General features: G+C 38.3%; 3 protein-coding genes and 1 long non-coding RNA gene across 4 annotated transcripts; 3 read left to right on the top strand and 1 right to left on the bottom strand.

Annotated features, from left to right (window-relative positions):
* Positions 1 to 1,114: 1,114 nt before the first annotated feature.
* Positions 1,115 to 5,050, top strand: LOC105161786 (sodium transporter HKT1). Its single transcript, XM_011079599.3, has 3 exons — positions 1,115 to 2,352; positions 3,433 to 3,657; positions 4,671 to 5,050. Exons 1-3 carry the CDS (start codon positions 1,172 to 1,174, stop codon positions 4,867 to 4,869), a joined length of 1,605 nt encoding a protein of 534 aa, XP_011077901.1. The 5' UTR covers positions 1,115 to 1,171; the 3' UTR covers positions 4,870 to 5,050.
* Positions 5,051 to 6,472: 1,422 nt separating this feature from the next.
* Positions 6,473 to 7,219, bottom strand: LOC110011976 (uncharacterized). The gene is made up of 2 exons (XR_016065410.1): positions 6,836 to 7,219; positions 6,473 to 6,715 (listed from the first exon to the last, which is right to left on the bottom strand). It is a non-coding gene; the product is annotated as an uncharacterized LOC110011976 (long non-coding RNA).
* A 2,846-nt stretch (positions 7,220 to 10,065) lies between these two features.
* LOC148788200 (uncharacterized) lies at positions 10,066 to 13,515 on the top strand. The gene is made up of 2 exons (XM_088880383.1): positions 10,066 to 12,336; positions 12,385 to 13,515. The coding sequence occupies exons 1-2, from the start codon at positions 10,066 to 10,068 to the stop codon at positions 13,513 to 13,515; spliced, it is 3,402 nt and encodes a 1,133-aa protein (XP_088736509.1).
* A 66-nt stretch (positions 13,516 to 13,581) lies between these two features.
* On the top strand, positions 13,582 to 14,469 carry LOC148788199 (uncharacterized). The gene has a single exon (XM_088880382.1). It carries the CDS (start codon positions 13,582 to 13,584, stop codon positions 14,467 to 14,469), a length of 888 nt encoding a protein of 295 aa, XP_088736508.1.
* Positions 14,470 to 14,684: the final 215 nt, after the last annotated feature.

Below are 14,684 nucleotides of genomic sequence, written 5' to 3'. Positions count from 1 at the left end.
GGAATTTTCACCAAAAAGATTGCTAGTTTTGTCAAATCTCATGAATGAAGCTTGCTTCTTAAGCTACTTTCAGGTTCCATCATACACTAGTTATGGGGTATCCTACTGATTGGGTCAGCTTCTTGAAGAATTTTAGTTCATATCTGATCTGATTACATCCAAACAAAAATAAAATAGACAACATAGGTCGAAAGAACAACCAAAATCCAACCAGGTAGTTTGGTGGGGAAAAAAAGAAGAAAAAAAAGGAATAACTTTGTGTGATTCAAAGAAACAAGGAAAAGGATTTCCAGCATCCAGCATTGTAGGAATCCTTAGCTAAAACATATCAGGGCATCAAAGAAAATTAACTAGATTTCCCACTATCAACAATGCTGCACTCTGTTCTTTCTTTTATTTACAAAAAATAGAATATATATATATATATTTATATAGTATAAAAATCAATTTCTAAATTCTATTGACAAAATAGAGGCCAAAAATGGCTGACAAAAGGTATAGAAATTAGTGTTATATTAAGTACCTTGTGACAGATTATGTGCTTTTTTGCTGGATTTCTATCAATGTTGTCCATCAGGAACAGTTTTAGACCTTTGTGGGGATTATTCTCCTGCAAAGTCGATGTATTAAAAAGACATCCAAATTAAGCTATACCACACTGACATGTTTGTGTGGAAATCTTAAAACTGCAACCCAGGATATTAGCCAAAGAAACTAGCAATATAGATTTTACATATCAGTCATTATGTTAATTCATCAAAGACTGATAAACTAACTAAATAGATGATTAGTGCGTGGGGTAGGGGGTGGGATGGGGTGGGGGGCCGATGTGAGGAGGGGGTGTTAGTCAGCCGCAACATCATCCATGTGTTTACCCACATGTCACTTGCCGTTTGGCCAGGGTCCAGACATTAGATTATAGGTGGCCATTCATGGCTGTACCGACCATTCAGGATGGTGCCAAGAATTTGTTATTGATTTCTTCTCAAACAGTTAGATTTTTAAATTTGCTCAGAAGTGATTTGCCAAAAAGGGCCTTAGTCCTTAGCAACATAGGAAAAAAAAAATAGTAAGACATCACCACACCCCTATATATACACGACTCCCATCCATGCTTCTTTGCAAACAAAAATATATAGTAAATACTCTCTCCTGAAAAAAACCAAAAAAGATGAATAAGTTTGCTTGTTACGGTAAGAAATTGCAACATCTTTGTAGTTGCTCTTGGCAACTTACTAGGTTCTTCATCTATTGTTGCTACCGTGATCTTCTCTTTACAATTAACCCATTCTTGACATATATTCTCTACTTCATCTCTCTTTCCTCAGTGGGTTTTGGGGTTCTTAAGGCTTTGAAGCCAAGAACCTCGTTTACACCGAGGAACATAGATTTGTTTTTCACTTCAGTTTCATCCGCCACTGTCTCAAGCATGTCCACAGTGGAAATGGAGGTCTTCTCCAACGCACAACTTATAGTTATGACCGTACTGATGTTTGTAGGGGGTGAGGTATTCACTTCCATGGTTGGACTTCACTTAAAGAGGTTCAAGATTATTAGAACATGGAAGAGCCAAGTAAAAGTTGAGTCTGTGGAAAGTGATCCTAGATCACCACCACCCATTGATCCTTCTGATCAAATGGAGTTGAATGTTGTGACGGTACCTGAACGGGGACTAGCCCGGTTTGAGTCACAACAGGACGTTTTTTCTTCATACAATCCATTTCTCAAGTGTGATTCTATTAAATTCTTGGGTTTTCTAGTTTTAGGCTATCTCGTAGTAATTCACATTCTTGGTGTTACATCTATTCTAGTCTATCTAGCCCTGGTTTCAAGTGCAAATGACGTAGTGAAAAACAAGGGTATCAAAACCTTTACATTCGCCATTTTCACAATAGTTTCAACCTTTGCTAGCTGTGGTTTTGTTCCGACAAATGAAAACATGATAGTGTTTGGCAAGAATTCAGGTCTGCTATGGATACTCATCCCGCAAGTGCTGTTTGGGAACACATTGTTCCCTTCCTGTTTGAGGCTCCTAATATGGGTGGTCGGGAAGAATATAAAGAAGGTAGAGGCCAATTATTTGCTCAACCATACAACAGAAGCAGGATACATGCACTTGCTCCCTCGCCTGCATTCTGTGTTACTGGCAGCTACAGTCTTGGGATTTATTTTGCTTGGGTTCATTATATTCTGCTCTCTGGAATGGAATTCAGCAGCCTTAAGTGGACTGAATACCTACCAGAAAGTCGTCGGCATCCTTTTCCAGTGTGTGAATGCTAGGCATACCGGTGAAACTATAGTCGATATCTCAACAATTGCCCCAGCCATATTGGTATTCTTCGTGGTCATGATGTTAGTCTCTCTCTCTCTCTCTCTCACACACACATACATGAATTTTGTACTACAGGGTGTTAAATATTTGATCACAAGTAATCATGCATAAACCTCACTGAAATTAGATTATAAACAGGATTAAAAATATGAGACCAAACGAAAAATTATTGTTGCGGATATGCATGCACCTTGGAAATCGGCAATTTCCTAGAAGTTCAACAATAGATTAATAAAGGGATTGTGGCTTTAAAATGTCAACCTGGGAAGAAATTGCAAGACTACCAATCCTAGTAGTTAACCATAAAGAGACCAAGACGGCAAGACTATAAAATTGTCTGATGTATGCTTGACCTGATGTTTTTATTAAAAACATTTCTACACACAAATCTACATCACTGTTCCCACTGAGCCCAATTTTCCATGCTTCAACACATACCCAAAAAACCAGGAATAAAAGATTATTTTACTACAGTTCCAATTACAATCTGTGACGAAACATGAGTTCCAGACAGCTCTCTCTCTCTAAGAGGAACACAGAGAAAAAAAAGGGAATCATCTCATTCACAGACACAAATACTAAGGTATTAGAGGACATGTTCAAGAGCACAAGAATGGTCTTAAATAGGTCCAGACGGAGGCTTTGGCTAAAACAAACCCCAGTTGAGATCTGTCCTAGAAGAGCTCTGGCCATTTATGGTCTAGAAATGTATGGTAGCATACACATTATTTATTAATATAATGTTGAAAATTCTAAATCGTACTATAAATGGTTTAAGAATACGCTGTCTAACGTTTGATTTATAATTTTATATTTGCATTATTGCTTCATGATTGTCATTTTATACATAGGAAACTTCACAATCATATGATTCCGAGTATTATTTAATTCTTATACCAAAATTCTCATTCTCAATCATTCATAATTTTAAGGTGACATGGCTTTTTAGCACACTGTTTTCTGCTATAATGATACCTTAAAAACATAAGACCCGCAAAAAATAATTTTTGTAACGTTACATTGTTAAGGTTGCATCTGGTATACACTTAAATCATGATGTACTTAACATGTATTTAATAATCTTTGATCAACTTTGACAGGTACCTTCCTCCATATACCTCATTTCTACCTATCAAGAGGGATGAACAAAGCCAACTAGAGTCTGAAGGAAAGAAGAAACGGAGAACGTTCGCAGATAACCTCATATTTTCACAGCTTTCTTATCTTGCAATCTTCGTTATTCTAATATGCATCACCGAGAGGAAACGCATGAAAGAAGATCCTATCAACTTCAGCGTGTTGAATATCATAGTCGAAGTTGTAAGGTAACCAAAATATTACTTTTGTTTATCATCATTTTGAACATAACATATTTATCACGAGGGGCTTGTTCCCATCACAAAAACGATCAATCATACTCAAGCGAGAGAGGAATGCGAGTCGAATTTGCTTTGAATAAGCGAAATACCTCTCAACTATTTGGTATGATAAGTGAAGAAAATTTTCAAATACTTCCTCTTATCTAAATACAATAGAAATAAAGTAAGATGGAAAGATTAATCTTTTTTTTTTTTTTTCTTTTTTCCAGTTTTTACCAGTTTTTTAAAATTTTAAATTACTCATAATGAACTTTAAAATTAACAGTATAAAAAATAATTCAAAGACATTGTTTTAGCAAGAGAAGGGATATAGAAAAGTGGGAAGATAAATGAAATAAAAAAGAGTTAAAGCAAAATAGTACTTATAGATAATATGGTTAATTAATTTCAACATAATAATTCTTTTCTTGTTTTTGAGTCTTATATTTCTATTTTTCCATCCACTTCTTGGTAGAAACAAAATCATACTTCGGATGAGCTTCACCTATATCTTGTTTTGCATCAACTTCACTTATTTTTTAAAATAAATACTATTTTTTTTTCTTATAACCCATTTATACTCCTATTTTCCTTATGTATTCCCTTTTCAACCCAACTAATCGAACTCTACAAAATCTTAAAGAAGCTCATATCTGCAAGAGACCCTTAGCATCAACTCTTGGTTAGCTTTTTGCAAAAATTACCAACGTAGGTGTCCATTATAACACAGAATGCACTAATAAGTTCCATAAGAAAACTCACATTACAAGAAATTGATGCTTTTCCATTTCTTAGGGAGCATTTGCATTGTTTCTCAAATCTCAATACACATCATGCTCTATCTTTCTCAGTACATATTTGAATTTCTGACATTTGACCAAAACTAACCTTGTAGAAAAACTTATAGAGTACGGATACATGATACGGAATTAAGATATGCATGTATGTTTTTATTAATTCCTATGTTGTAATAATTGCAGCGCATATGGAAATGTGGGTTTCACAACTGGCTACAGTTGTGAGCGTCAGCTAAGGCCAGATCCGAATTGTGTTAACAAATGGTATGGATTTTCTGGAAAATGGAGTGATGAGGGCAAAGTAATCCTCATCATCGTCATGTTTTTTGGTAGGCTCAAGAAGTTCAACATGAATGGAGGTCGAGCATGGAAGCTCTTGTAAGCAAAATATGATATCCGCCTATCCTCCAATAACAAGGCCTGCAGTCATATAATTTGTAGTGATTAGTGTACAAAGCCACCTTTAAATTTCGCTTCACTCTTTCTCCCTCTAATGGAGATGTCTCAGAAGTGTCTGCTACTAGTAAATAGTTCAATATGAATCACAATGTTAAGTACCTAAACGCCTGAATTTTCAACCTAGCAGGATGGTTTATAACTCTAGATACCTGGCGATATAGGAATACAACACTCATATTTCAATCTTGAAGCAGATAATATCTTGAACAGTGTTCAATAAAGAAATACACTCAGGCTGAAATGGTTCTTGACAGCAATATTAAAGCACAAACAAGATCCTGTACTTATTTTTCATTTAGGAAACCTGACAAGGAGCACCATATTAAACCACCATGATTACTGTTTGGCGCAGTAACAAGATTCTCACACATTTATTTTTATATGTTTACTTCATGATTTGATGTGAATCAGTATCGGAGTTATTGGAAGGTTAAATTGTATCTCTTCCTTGTTATGCTATAACAAACAAAGAAAATACAAAATCAGAAGACTACTCTGCAAATTAACCCCTTGTGAGGGAGAAAAGAATCTCCGCAGGCTACATCCAGAAGAACAAGAGGAGTCACTCCTTGTAAGATAAAAATATCCAGACAGTCGATCAAAGTGTGTTTTCTGTACTTTGTGTAGACCAGCAGTAATTTGAAAATCTTGAAGCAGTTCTTAAGATGTGAAGATTATCAAACAACAAGAATTGTCAGAATCTAATCTTGTGCACCAAAGCTAAGGGATAACAGTACACAACACAATATTCTGTGTTTGAGTCTTTCTAAAGGGTTTATAAAGAATAGAAGTGTAATGGTGCCATAGCATGGTATTATTCAACAAAAATTACCCTCTTCTCCTTGGACGCTGTCATACATATCTTACGCAACTTCAGAAAGATTCTACTTAAGGTGATAATCCTTCGTTGCCATGTTTTGTCTAAACAGAACCAGTTGCAAAAATGTAACAGTATAAAATTAACTTAACCATCCAATATAAAAATTGAGAAACTGTTGAAAAGGATCAGAACGTTCGGGATTCTTGAAGCTCTCATGTTTAGTTGATTAATCAACTTAATTCAAACAAGTCATCTCAACTGCCCACTAACCTTGTCAAATTCAACCTAGGAAAACAAGTAAAAGAGAAAAGGATTCATGCAACCAAGAGGATTCTAGTACTTTCACCAAGGAATAGAAACTCCAACAAGAGCCAAAACATGATAACCTTTTGAATTCGCAAAACTAATGATCAATGCTAATAGTCCTCATCAACAACTCAATAATGACGAGACTAAGTGCATTGTCAGCTTAAAATTCATCACAATTCCCAGTAACAATATCTAATTCCACTGCTTAATTGACATCTGACACTTATTATCCATCTCATGATGGAGTAGTGCTCTATACCATAAACCAATTTCATAACCCAACAATCAGCCCATGATGCCTAAAACATTCAGTAGTTTGCAAACATAGTAAACTATATTTAATCTTCCCAAATACAACCAACCATATTCCCATTTTTCAACTACTTGTCTCAAATGATTATGGAAACAGCTCCTCGTTATTGTATTTTTATGTACACGTACATGCATTTGTTTATAATTATTTAACTTATTACATTAATATAAAAATACATATGTATATCTTTTAATCGTCACACTAACATATACAACAACAGATATAATACAAATGTTTGGTACGAACTTCTAACTGATAAAAAATGAATGAAAACACACACCTAATTCCCATCATCATTTCTCCAGAACTCTTTCCCAAACGCATTTCCTGAACTCCCCAAAAACATATACAAACAAAGCCATACAGGAATCATCACCACGAATAACAATTTGAAGAACTGAAAATTAGTTGCGGTAAGGCAGAAAATTCTACTCGGTATGACTGTACCTCATATATGCAGATCGCTGTCCTTAAATTAATCATAATCAAGACCTAGGAGCAGCCCCAATTGTAGGGGAAAAAAGGCTGAGCACGCTAGTCTACTGAGTGGTGAGAATTTGAGAAACACAGCATGATGAAGTTCTTGAAACTGAGAGAAATCCCAAAAAGGAATTGATTGCGCGCAAATAATTTTCGTAGCAATGCAGTTCGCGTAAACGTGTTAATTGGTTGCTTTGGGAAAAGATAGTGAGGTGTGTGTAGTCCACGGAATGTGGATTGCAACTCATCTTTTGATTGGATCCCACTTTTCAAATCACTCCAACAACATGATTTTGGGTATGAAGATGGTCGAAACTTTGACGAACCAGTTTGAGTTGATGAATTCTCATAAGATATATGGTGAAAAAATTATACTTTTAACCTTATAAGATAAGATATTCTATTTTTCGTCTTATAATTTATGGATTTAATATATTTAATTTCATTAAAATAAAAATTATAACTGAATGTACTAAATTCATAAATTGTGAAATCAACAGTACAACACACTTTATCATACGGGACAAAAAGTGTAATTTTCCCTATGGATATGAGATCATTGCAATTCCTTTGATGTTTTATGTTATATTATATACTCGATTGTAATTATAGTCATTTAACAAATATCTTTTACAAATATATTGTTATAAGAAAGTATTTGTTAGACTATCATTAATTTTAAAAAGGTATTTTTAATTTTTTAAATAATGAGAAAATATTTATAATTAAAACAATGGAAATGAAAAGGAAAAAAAATTATGAAGACTTACATAGCTAATAAATTTCTCATAATATATATATATATATATGAAAAAGATATAGGACTAAGGGGAAAAAAATCTGATTTAAAAGCTAAAACAAATTTTTTTAAATATTCTAAAAAATGACATTATTATTCTAAAATTGACATTATTTATTATGTACTATAATCTTCTTTAATTGAAAAAACCCCACTAATGTCAAAGCACATAATATAATCTTTCATAAATGATGATTAATTTTAAAAATTTCAAATTGATTTATCTTCAAATATATTTTTATATGATACTTTCCTTGTGGACTCCATATAAGACACTCACATGTAATGGAAGTAATTGAACAAAATTAATTGTCTGCCCCTCTGTATTCAATTTTTTTATTTCAAATCATATTGCATCTTAATATATATATATATTATGTATATAAAAAAAATTAAATAAAAAATAGTGCTATCTTTTTAAATATAACGTGTATGTGTTAAACAAAACTTAAAAAAAAGATAGAATAAATTATAATGGGCTCCCTTAGATATCACAATTACTTTTTTATTATTTGAAAAATGATAAATACTTTGAAAAATTAATAGTTGTTTAATAAATGCCCGTTCATGGCAGTTCATTATAGGGGGTAATTTGTTAAACGATCATATATTTCAAGAAAATATTTATAATTTTTCAAACAATCGAAAGTATTTATAATTATGATAAATTAAAAAAAATAATAATAGTTGTTTAATAAATGCCCTTTCATGGTAGTTTTCTTCCCCCTTTTTTCCATGTATTTTTTTATTTCTCCATATTTATTTATTATCTTTGTTTGTCAATATTTTTCTATAAATCAAAATATTCATATTAACTTGTTATCTTAATATATATTTTTAGGTACTTTTTACTCTATAAACATTAATCATACAATTTATTGAAATATTTTATTTTAATTTATTTTAAAAAATCATGCACATATATAAAATAAGTGACACTTACTAAGTAACTAGTGAGACTGTTTGAGATGTTTGTATTTTAGGATACTGTCTTGCTATGTTTGGGAAACATAATTATTTAAAATAATTGTACATATATTTCTTCTCAAATAATTTTTCTAAAAAATAAGGAACTTTCTCAATTGCATTTTAGATCAATTTAGAAACTCAATAAAATAAAAAGGCTCAATAATCTTTGTTTAATAATCGGTAAAAATAATAATAATATCATTATATCAAAATATTAATTAATAATCAAATTTTCAATAATTATCAAATAAATAATAACAAGTCATATAAAATGAGACAAATACTCAAATATTTATTAAAATGACCCCTATATACATTTAAGACTGTACTCGCAATCCAACCCAATTAACTATTTACTACCAAACAAGCCTGAATTTTTCCGTGAGACGATGTCCATGGGCTGTCGATGTCTTACTCGAGCGGTAAGGTTGAGTCCTCATAATTAAAATATTGTGAGTCCACAAATATATATGTGTATATATATTTTCATAATAATTTTTATTTTTTTATTTTATTTGAATGTATTGATTGATTTGAAATTATCAATATATCTAATTATTCGTTTTAATTTGAATATATTAAATAAAATAATCAACCACATTCTATCAAAAAGGAAAAGGAAAAGGAAAAAGAAATTATAGGAAAGGCCAAAATTGGGCCGCCATGTTCGACGAAACTGGACTGGGCCCAATAATAGTTCATGAGATTGGGCTATTCCTTGACAAGCCCATGAAAACACACTTTCCCACATTTAAATAATTTCTCAACATTTTTATTCTTCCAAGAAAAAAAAATAATAATAACATAAAAGTGCTGTTTGTTCCTCATTTCTAATAATAGTCTTTTTCTTTTTCTTCTTATATTGTTGACCACTAAATTAGTATAGTAAAATTCAAATATTAATTAAATATATTTGATAGGTATACATATATCCTCCCTACAAAAAGACTGAAACGCCCTTCATTAAGGGCATTATGGTCATTTCCGCGATCAGGATCCGCGTGTTTTGTAGCGGGCGGGTCGCAGAGGACCCAACCCGGATCGCATAGACTAACGGAAGACCCGGACAGTGACGACCGTTCGATCAGAATGTGAATAAGCAAGATAAGGCCACGTGGCCCAGTACTTGCCGTACAACTGTGTACTATAAATAGACCCCGATACGCCATAAATGAGATAATTGTTATGCATTAATTGAGATCGAACTTTGAGATCGCATACATTTCACTCGATCAACCTAACTTGAGTGTCGGAGGGTCATTGTCGGGGACGTGCCCGACGAGCTCACGGTTCGTGTTTTATTCTCATGGGACCAAAATCTGTTCCGGAAGAGTTAGTCGACCAGCAGTGAGATTGTCTCAAGAGATCGAATAATTCGACCCGGATCAGTTGGCGCCGTATGTGGGAACATTGAGAATTCTTTATCATTATGGAAGGTTCATCGAGGAGAAATGCTGCGGAAGAGGAGACACCCAGGAAGGGAACAGGTGCCACCATTCAAATCACTCCGGACGAGTTGCAAAGAATGATAGAGGAGGCAAGCCGAAAAGCAATTGTGGAATACGAAAGGAGAACAGCGACCCCCCTGGTCAAGGAAACTGCTAGAAGGCAGTTATTTGAAAATGTGGAACCAATAAGAGAGTCAAGGGTGCAAGGGGAACAAGAACATTGCAGCAAGCGACCGGCGTCGTCCGATGCAGGTTCTAGCAGCCACGGACGCGCGAAAAGAAGGGAGCCGGTGATATCCAAGGCCGAAGTAGAAAGTGTGGGCAAACAGATACACAGCTTGAATAAGCAGATCGACGAGTTGAAGAAGCGAGGGGAGATCGTCTCGCAGAACAAAAATTCCCCTTTCTGTAACGACATCCTCATTCAGACAGTCGAGCCAGGGTTCAGGGTCCCCGACCTGAGGAGATATGATGGGATGAGAGACCCGCAGGAGCATGTGGCCGCCTTTGAAATGGTAATGAACCTTTACGGACAATCAGCCCCAATAATGGCAAAACTATTTGCAACCACACTCACGGGAAAAACTCAAGAGTGGTTCACGAACCTGCCTCGAGGAAGCATTGAATCCTACGAGCAGCTCGTGCAAAAGTTCAACTTCCATTTTGCGAGCAAAAAGAAGCAGAAGAGGTCCGCCACACATCTCTTCAACATCCGACAGAGAGAGGATGAAACGTTGAAAAATTTCATGGGTCGGTTCAACTATGAAACTCTGGAGGTGCAAGAGTTAAGGATTGATATGCTCGTGAGCATCCTCATTCACGGACTCAGGAAGAGCTCTTTCGCATCCGCCCTCGCACGAGATCCGCCCGTCGATGTCGAGCAATTGATGGCGCTAGCACAGAAATATATCGACGAAGAGGAGATGAACGCGATGAAAGACTCAGAACGAAGGGAGCGAGAGTACATCCCTAGGCAACCTCAAGAGGGCAGGGGAGGAGGAAATGACAAGCCTAAAACAGAGAAACGGAAGGAACCCAAGTATGTGCCGAAGTACCATAATTACACTCCTTTAGCCATGTCTCGGGAGAAGGCCCTGATGATGGTAGAGAATGCCGATGCGCTGAAGTGGCCAAGACATACGAGATACACCCCCTCCAAGAAAACTTCTAACAAATATTGCCGTTTCCACCGGGAGAGGGGACACAATACAGAGGAGTGCTATCAGCTGAAGGATGAGATCGAAAGGCTTGTTAGGCAGGGGCATTTTCGAGATTGCATGCCCCCAAATTGTAAAATCGGTGGGGAAGGAAGGAGGAGCAGATCGAAAAGCCGTGATCGCGACAGAAACCCGGGCCCATCAAAATCCGACAGGGCCCCGACAGGCGGGAACAACGCTCCCACCAAGGGCGTTATATACACGATTGCGGGAGGACCGACCGCGGGAGATTTGAGCCGAACACGAAAGAGATGCGCTCGAACGGCCAGATCAGCCCGAGAAAAGGAATTCGTGCTGAAGGTGGAGGACGAAGAGGCTATCTCATTCAACAGTTCGGACAGATTAGAGGAGGGTGGAGAACAGAACGACCCCATGGTCGTCAAGCTAGATATTGTGAACTTCACCGTTCACAAAGTGTTGATTGATAATGGGAGCTCAGCGGACATCATCTTCAAAAATGTGGTAGATCGGATGGGGCTGGAGAACGCGAGGCTCGAACCCGTAAAAACCCCGTTAGTCGGCTCCGGGGGAAGTGAAGTGGCCTCACTAGGGACGATTGAGCTGCCAGTGTCCATGGGAGAGGAGCCAAAAAGAAAAACTTTGATGGTCAAATTCTTGGTGGTAGATACTCCTTTCACATACAATGTCATACTGGGTCGGCCGGGACTGAACTCATTCCGGGCGGTCATCTCCACGTACCATATGAAGATAAAATTCTCCACTGAATATGGAATCGGGGAAGTGTCATGCGACCAAAAGGAGGCTCGAAAATGCTACAACTTGTCGATAAAAGGAGAGCCGAGGTCGAAGAAGCAGAAAGTCAGGGAGGACGCGGAGCCCCGACCGTACGAAGCTGAACACTTGAAGCCCAGTGAGGAATACAAGGCTATACAGCTCGCAACAGAGGATCCCAGCAAAACGACTCGGATAGGGTCCAGCATGAACGAGGGAGAGATGTCCATGATTGACTTCCTGCGGAAGAACGCGGACATGTTCGCATGGAGTCCATCGGATTTCACCGGAATTGACCCGGAGGTCATTGTACACCGATTGAATGTGGACCCGATGGCTTGACCTGTGCAGCAAAGGAAGAGGACTTTTAGTAGCGATAAGAACGAAGCTATCAGGCAAGAGGTCGTGAAGCTGCTGAAAGCCGGATATGTATCGGAAGTCCAGTACACGAATTGGCTTTTCAATGTAGTACTTGTCCCGAAATCTTCAGGAAAATGGCGAATGTGTGTAGATTTCACGGACCTGAACAAGGCCTGCCCGAAAGACCCGTACCCGCTACCTCGGATCGATACCATGGTGGATTCGACCGCGGGATTCGAGCTCTTCTCAATGACGGATGCATACCAAGGATATCACCAGATCCAAATGGCAGAGGAGGATAGAGACAAAACTTCCTTCGTCACAGATAAGGGGATTTATTGCTACAACATGATGTCGTTCGGACTGAAAAACGCGGGTGCGACCTACCAACGATTGGTTAATAAGATGTTCGGCGATCTGCTCGGGAAAACCATGGAGGTATATGTCGATGACATGCTGGTCAAGAGTAAGAGGTCACAGGACCACATCAAAAATCTCTCTCAGGCGTTCAGCATAATGAGGTCGCATGGAATGAAGCTCAACCCGGACAAGTGTACCTTTGGAGTGACAGGGGGGAAGTTTTTAGGGTACATGATCAGCGAACGAGGAATAGAGGCGAACCCAGAAAAAATTGAAGCTATAATGGGTCTGAGATCGCCCAATTCGATCAAGGAGGTGCAGAAGCTTACGGGAAAGATCGCATCCTTAAGCAGATTTATATCTCGATCGGCGGACAGGAGCTTACCGTTTTTTAAGGTCTTGAGGAAACCTAAAAACTTCATGTGGACACCAGAATGCGATCAGGCTCTGCAGGAGTTGAAGGAATACCTCACAAAGCCTCCACTGCTCGCGAGCCCGAAGGAAGGGGAGACTTTATTCTTATACCTAGGGGTGTCCGAAAACGCGGTCAGCTCGGTGTTTGTAAGGGAAGAGGCCAACAATCAAAATTCGGTGTATTATGTCAGCAAAATGCTTCAGGGGGCCGAATCACGATATTCGGAGATGGAAAAACTCGCCCTCGCCTTAGTTGTAACAGCTCGAAAATTGCGACCATATTTCCAATCGCACAAAGTGGTGGTATTGACGAACCACCCTCTCAAACATGTGATGTCACGACCCTAAGCTTCCGGGAGACTAATTAAGTGGGCGGTAGAATTGGGACAGCACGACATTGAGTATCAGCCCAGAATGGCCCAGAAAGCGCAGGTGCTAGCGGATTTCGTGACAGAATTAATCGGCGATCAAAAAAGGCCCGGAACGGTCGAACAACCTTGTTCGAAATGGATGCTGCATGTCGATGGGTCCTCCAACGCGAATAATGGAGGAGCAGGCATATTGATCCAAGGACCCGAGGGAGTTGAGATAGAAGTGGCTGCCCGCCTCTCATTCCCAGTAACAAACAATGAGGCGGAATACGAGGCATTGGTATTAGGACTGGAGCTCACATATGAGGCAGGTGCTCGGGATCTGGAGGTTTTTACCGACTCACAGCTAATCGCTATGCAGATCAAAGGAGCATACGAGACGAGAGAGAGAACAATGACACGGTATAAAGAAATCGTGCAGCGATTGATGGGAAAGTTTGGTAGGTGTTCCGTCTCGCAAGTTCCCCGAGCAGAAAACGACAAAGCGGATGCTCTGTCAAAATTTGGAGCGGCGATGGATGGAATTCGGGATCGCAAAATCACAGCCTTAGTACGCGAGCAGTCGGCCCTCGCGAGTAGAACAGAAGTCCAGGTCGTCTCAGCGGCGGGGTCTTGGATGAGCAAAATCGTAGGGTATCTTGAGGACGGTACCTTGCCTAGCGACCCGGTGGCAGCAAAAAGAGTCAAATTTCGGGCTGCTCGATTCACACTGTTGGAGGGCCAGCTATACAAAAGGACGGTGGATGGCCCTCTCTTGAAATGCTTGGATGAAGAGAGGGCCATGTACGTGATGCGTGAAATACATGAAGGAAGCTGTGGCAATCATTCGGGAGCGAGATCGCTGGCTCAGAAAGTGATGCGACAGGGGTATTTCTGGCCCACCCTAGTTGAAAATTCAAAGAACTTGGTGAGAAAATGTGAAAGCTGCTAGAAGTATGCTTCCTTAATACATCAACCCGCGACCCCAATGGAACCGATCAAGATAGCATGCCCGTTTGACCAGTGGGGAATTGACATCGTAGGACCCTTTCCACCCGCGCAAGCTCAGAAGAAGTTCATCATCGTGGCGGTCGAATATTTCTCCAAGTGGGTCGAAGCGGAAGCGGTAGCCAAAATATCTGAGAAGGAAGTTATCAACTTCATCTG

The sequence above is a fragment of the Sesamum indicum genome, linkage group LG5 (assembly GCF_026168435.1).
Source record: "Sesamum indicum cultivar Baizhima isolate 11 linkage group LG5, ASM2616843v1, whole genome shotgun sequence".
Lineage (NCBI taxonomy): Eukaryota > Viridiplantae > Streptophyta > Magnoliopsida > Lamiales > Pedaliaceae > Sesamum > Sesamum indicum.
This window is presented reverse-complemented; position numbering and strand designations above follow the sequence as displayed.

What these genes read in the sequence shown, in the direction of transcription:
- LOC105161786 (XM_011079599.3), top strand. Translation starts at nt 1,172, where the DNA reads ATGAATAAGTTTGCTTGTTACGGTAAGAAATTGCAACATCTTTGTAGT. An exon ending in GTATTCTTCGTGGTCATGAT is followed by an intron (nt 2,353 to 3,432) that starts GTTAGTCTCTCT and finishes CAACTTTGACAG; the next exon opens with GTACCTTCCTCCATATACCT. An exon ending in ATCATAGTCGAAGTTGTAAG is followed by an intron (nt 3,658 to 4,670) that starts GTAACCAAAATA and finishes TAATAATTGCAG; the next exon opens with CGCATATGGAAATGTGGGTT.
- LOC148788199 (XM_088880382.1), top strand. Translation starts at nt 13,582, where the DNA reads ATGGCCCAGAAAGCGCAGGTGCTAGCGGATTTCGTGACAGAATTAATC.
- LOC148788200 (XM_088880383.1), top strand. Translation starts at nt 10,066, where the DNA reads ATGGAAGGTTCATCGAGGAGAAATGCTGCGGAAGAGGAGACACCCAGG. An exon ending in TCACCGGAATTGACCCGGAG is followed by an intron (nt 12,337 to 12,384) that starts GTCATTGTACAC and finishes TGACCTGTGCAG; the next exon opens with CAAAGGAAGAGGACTTTTAG.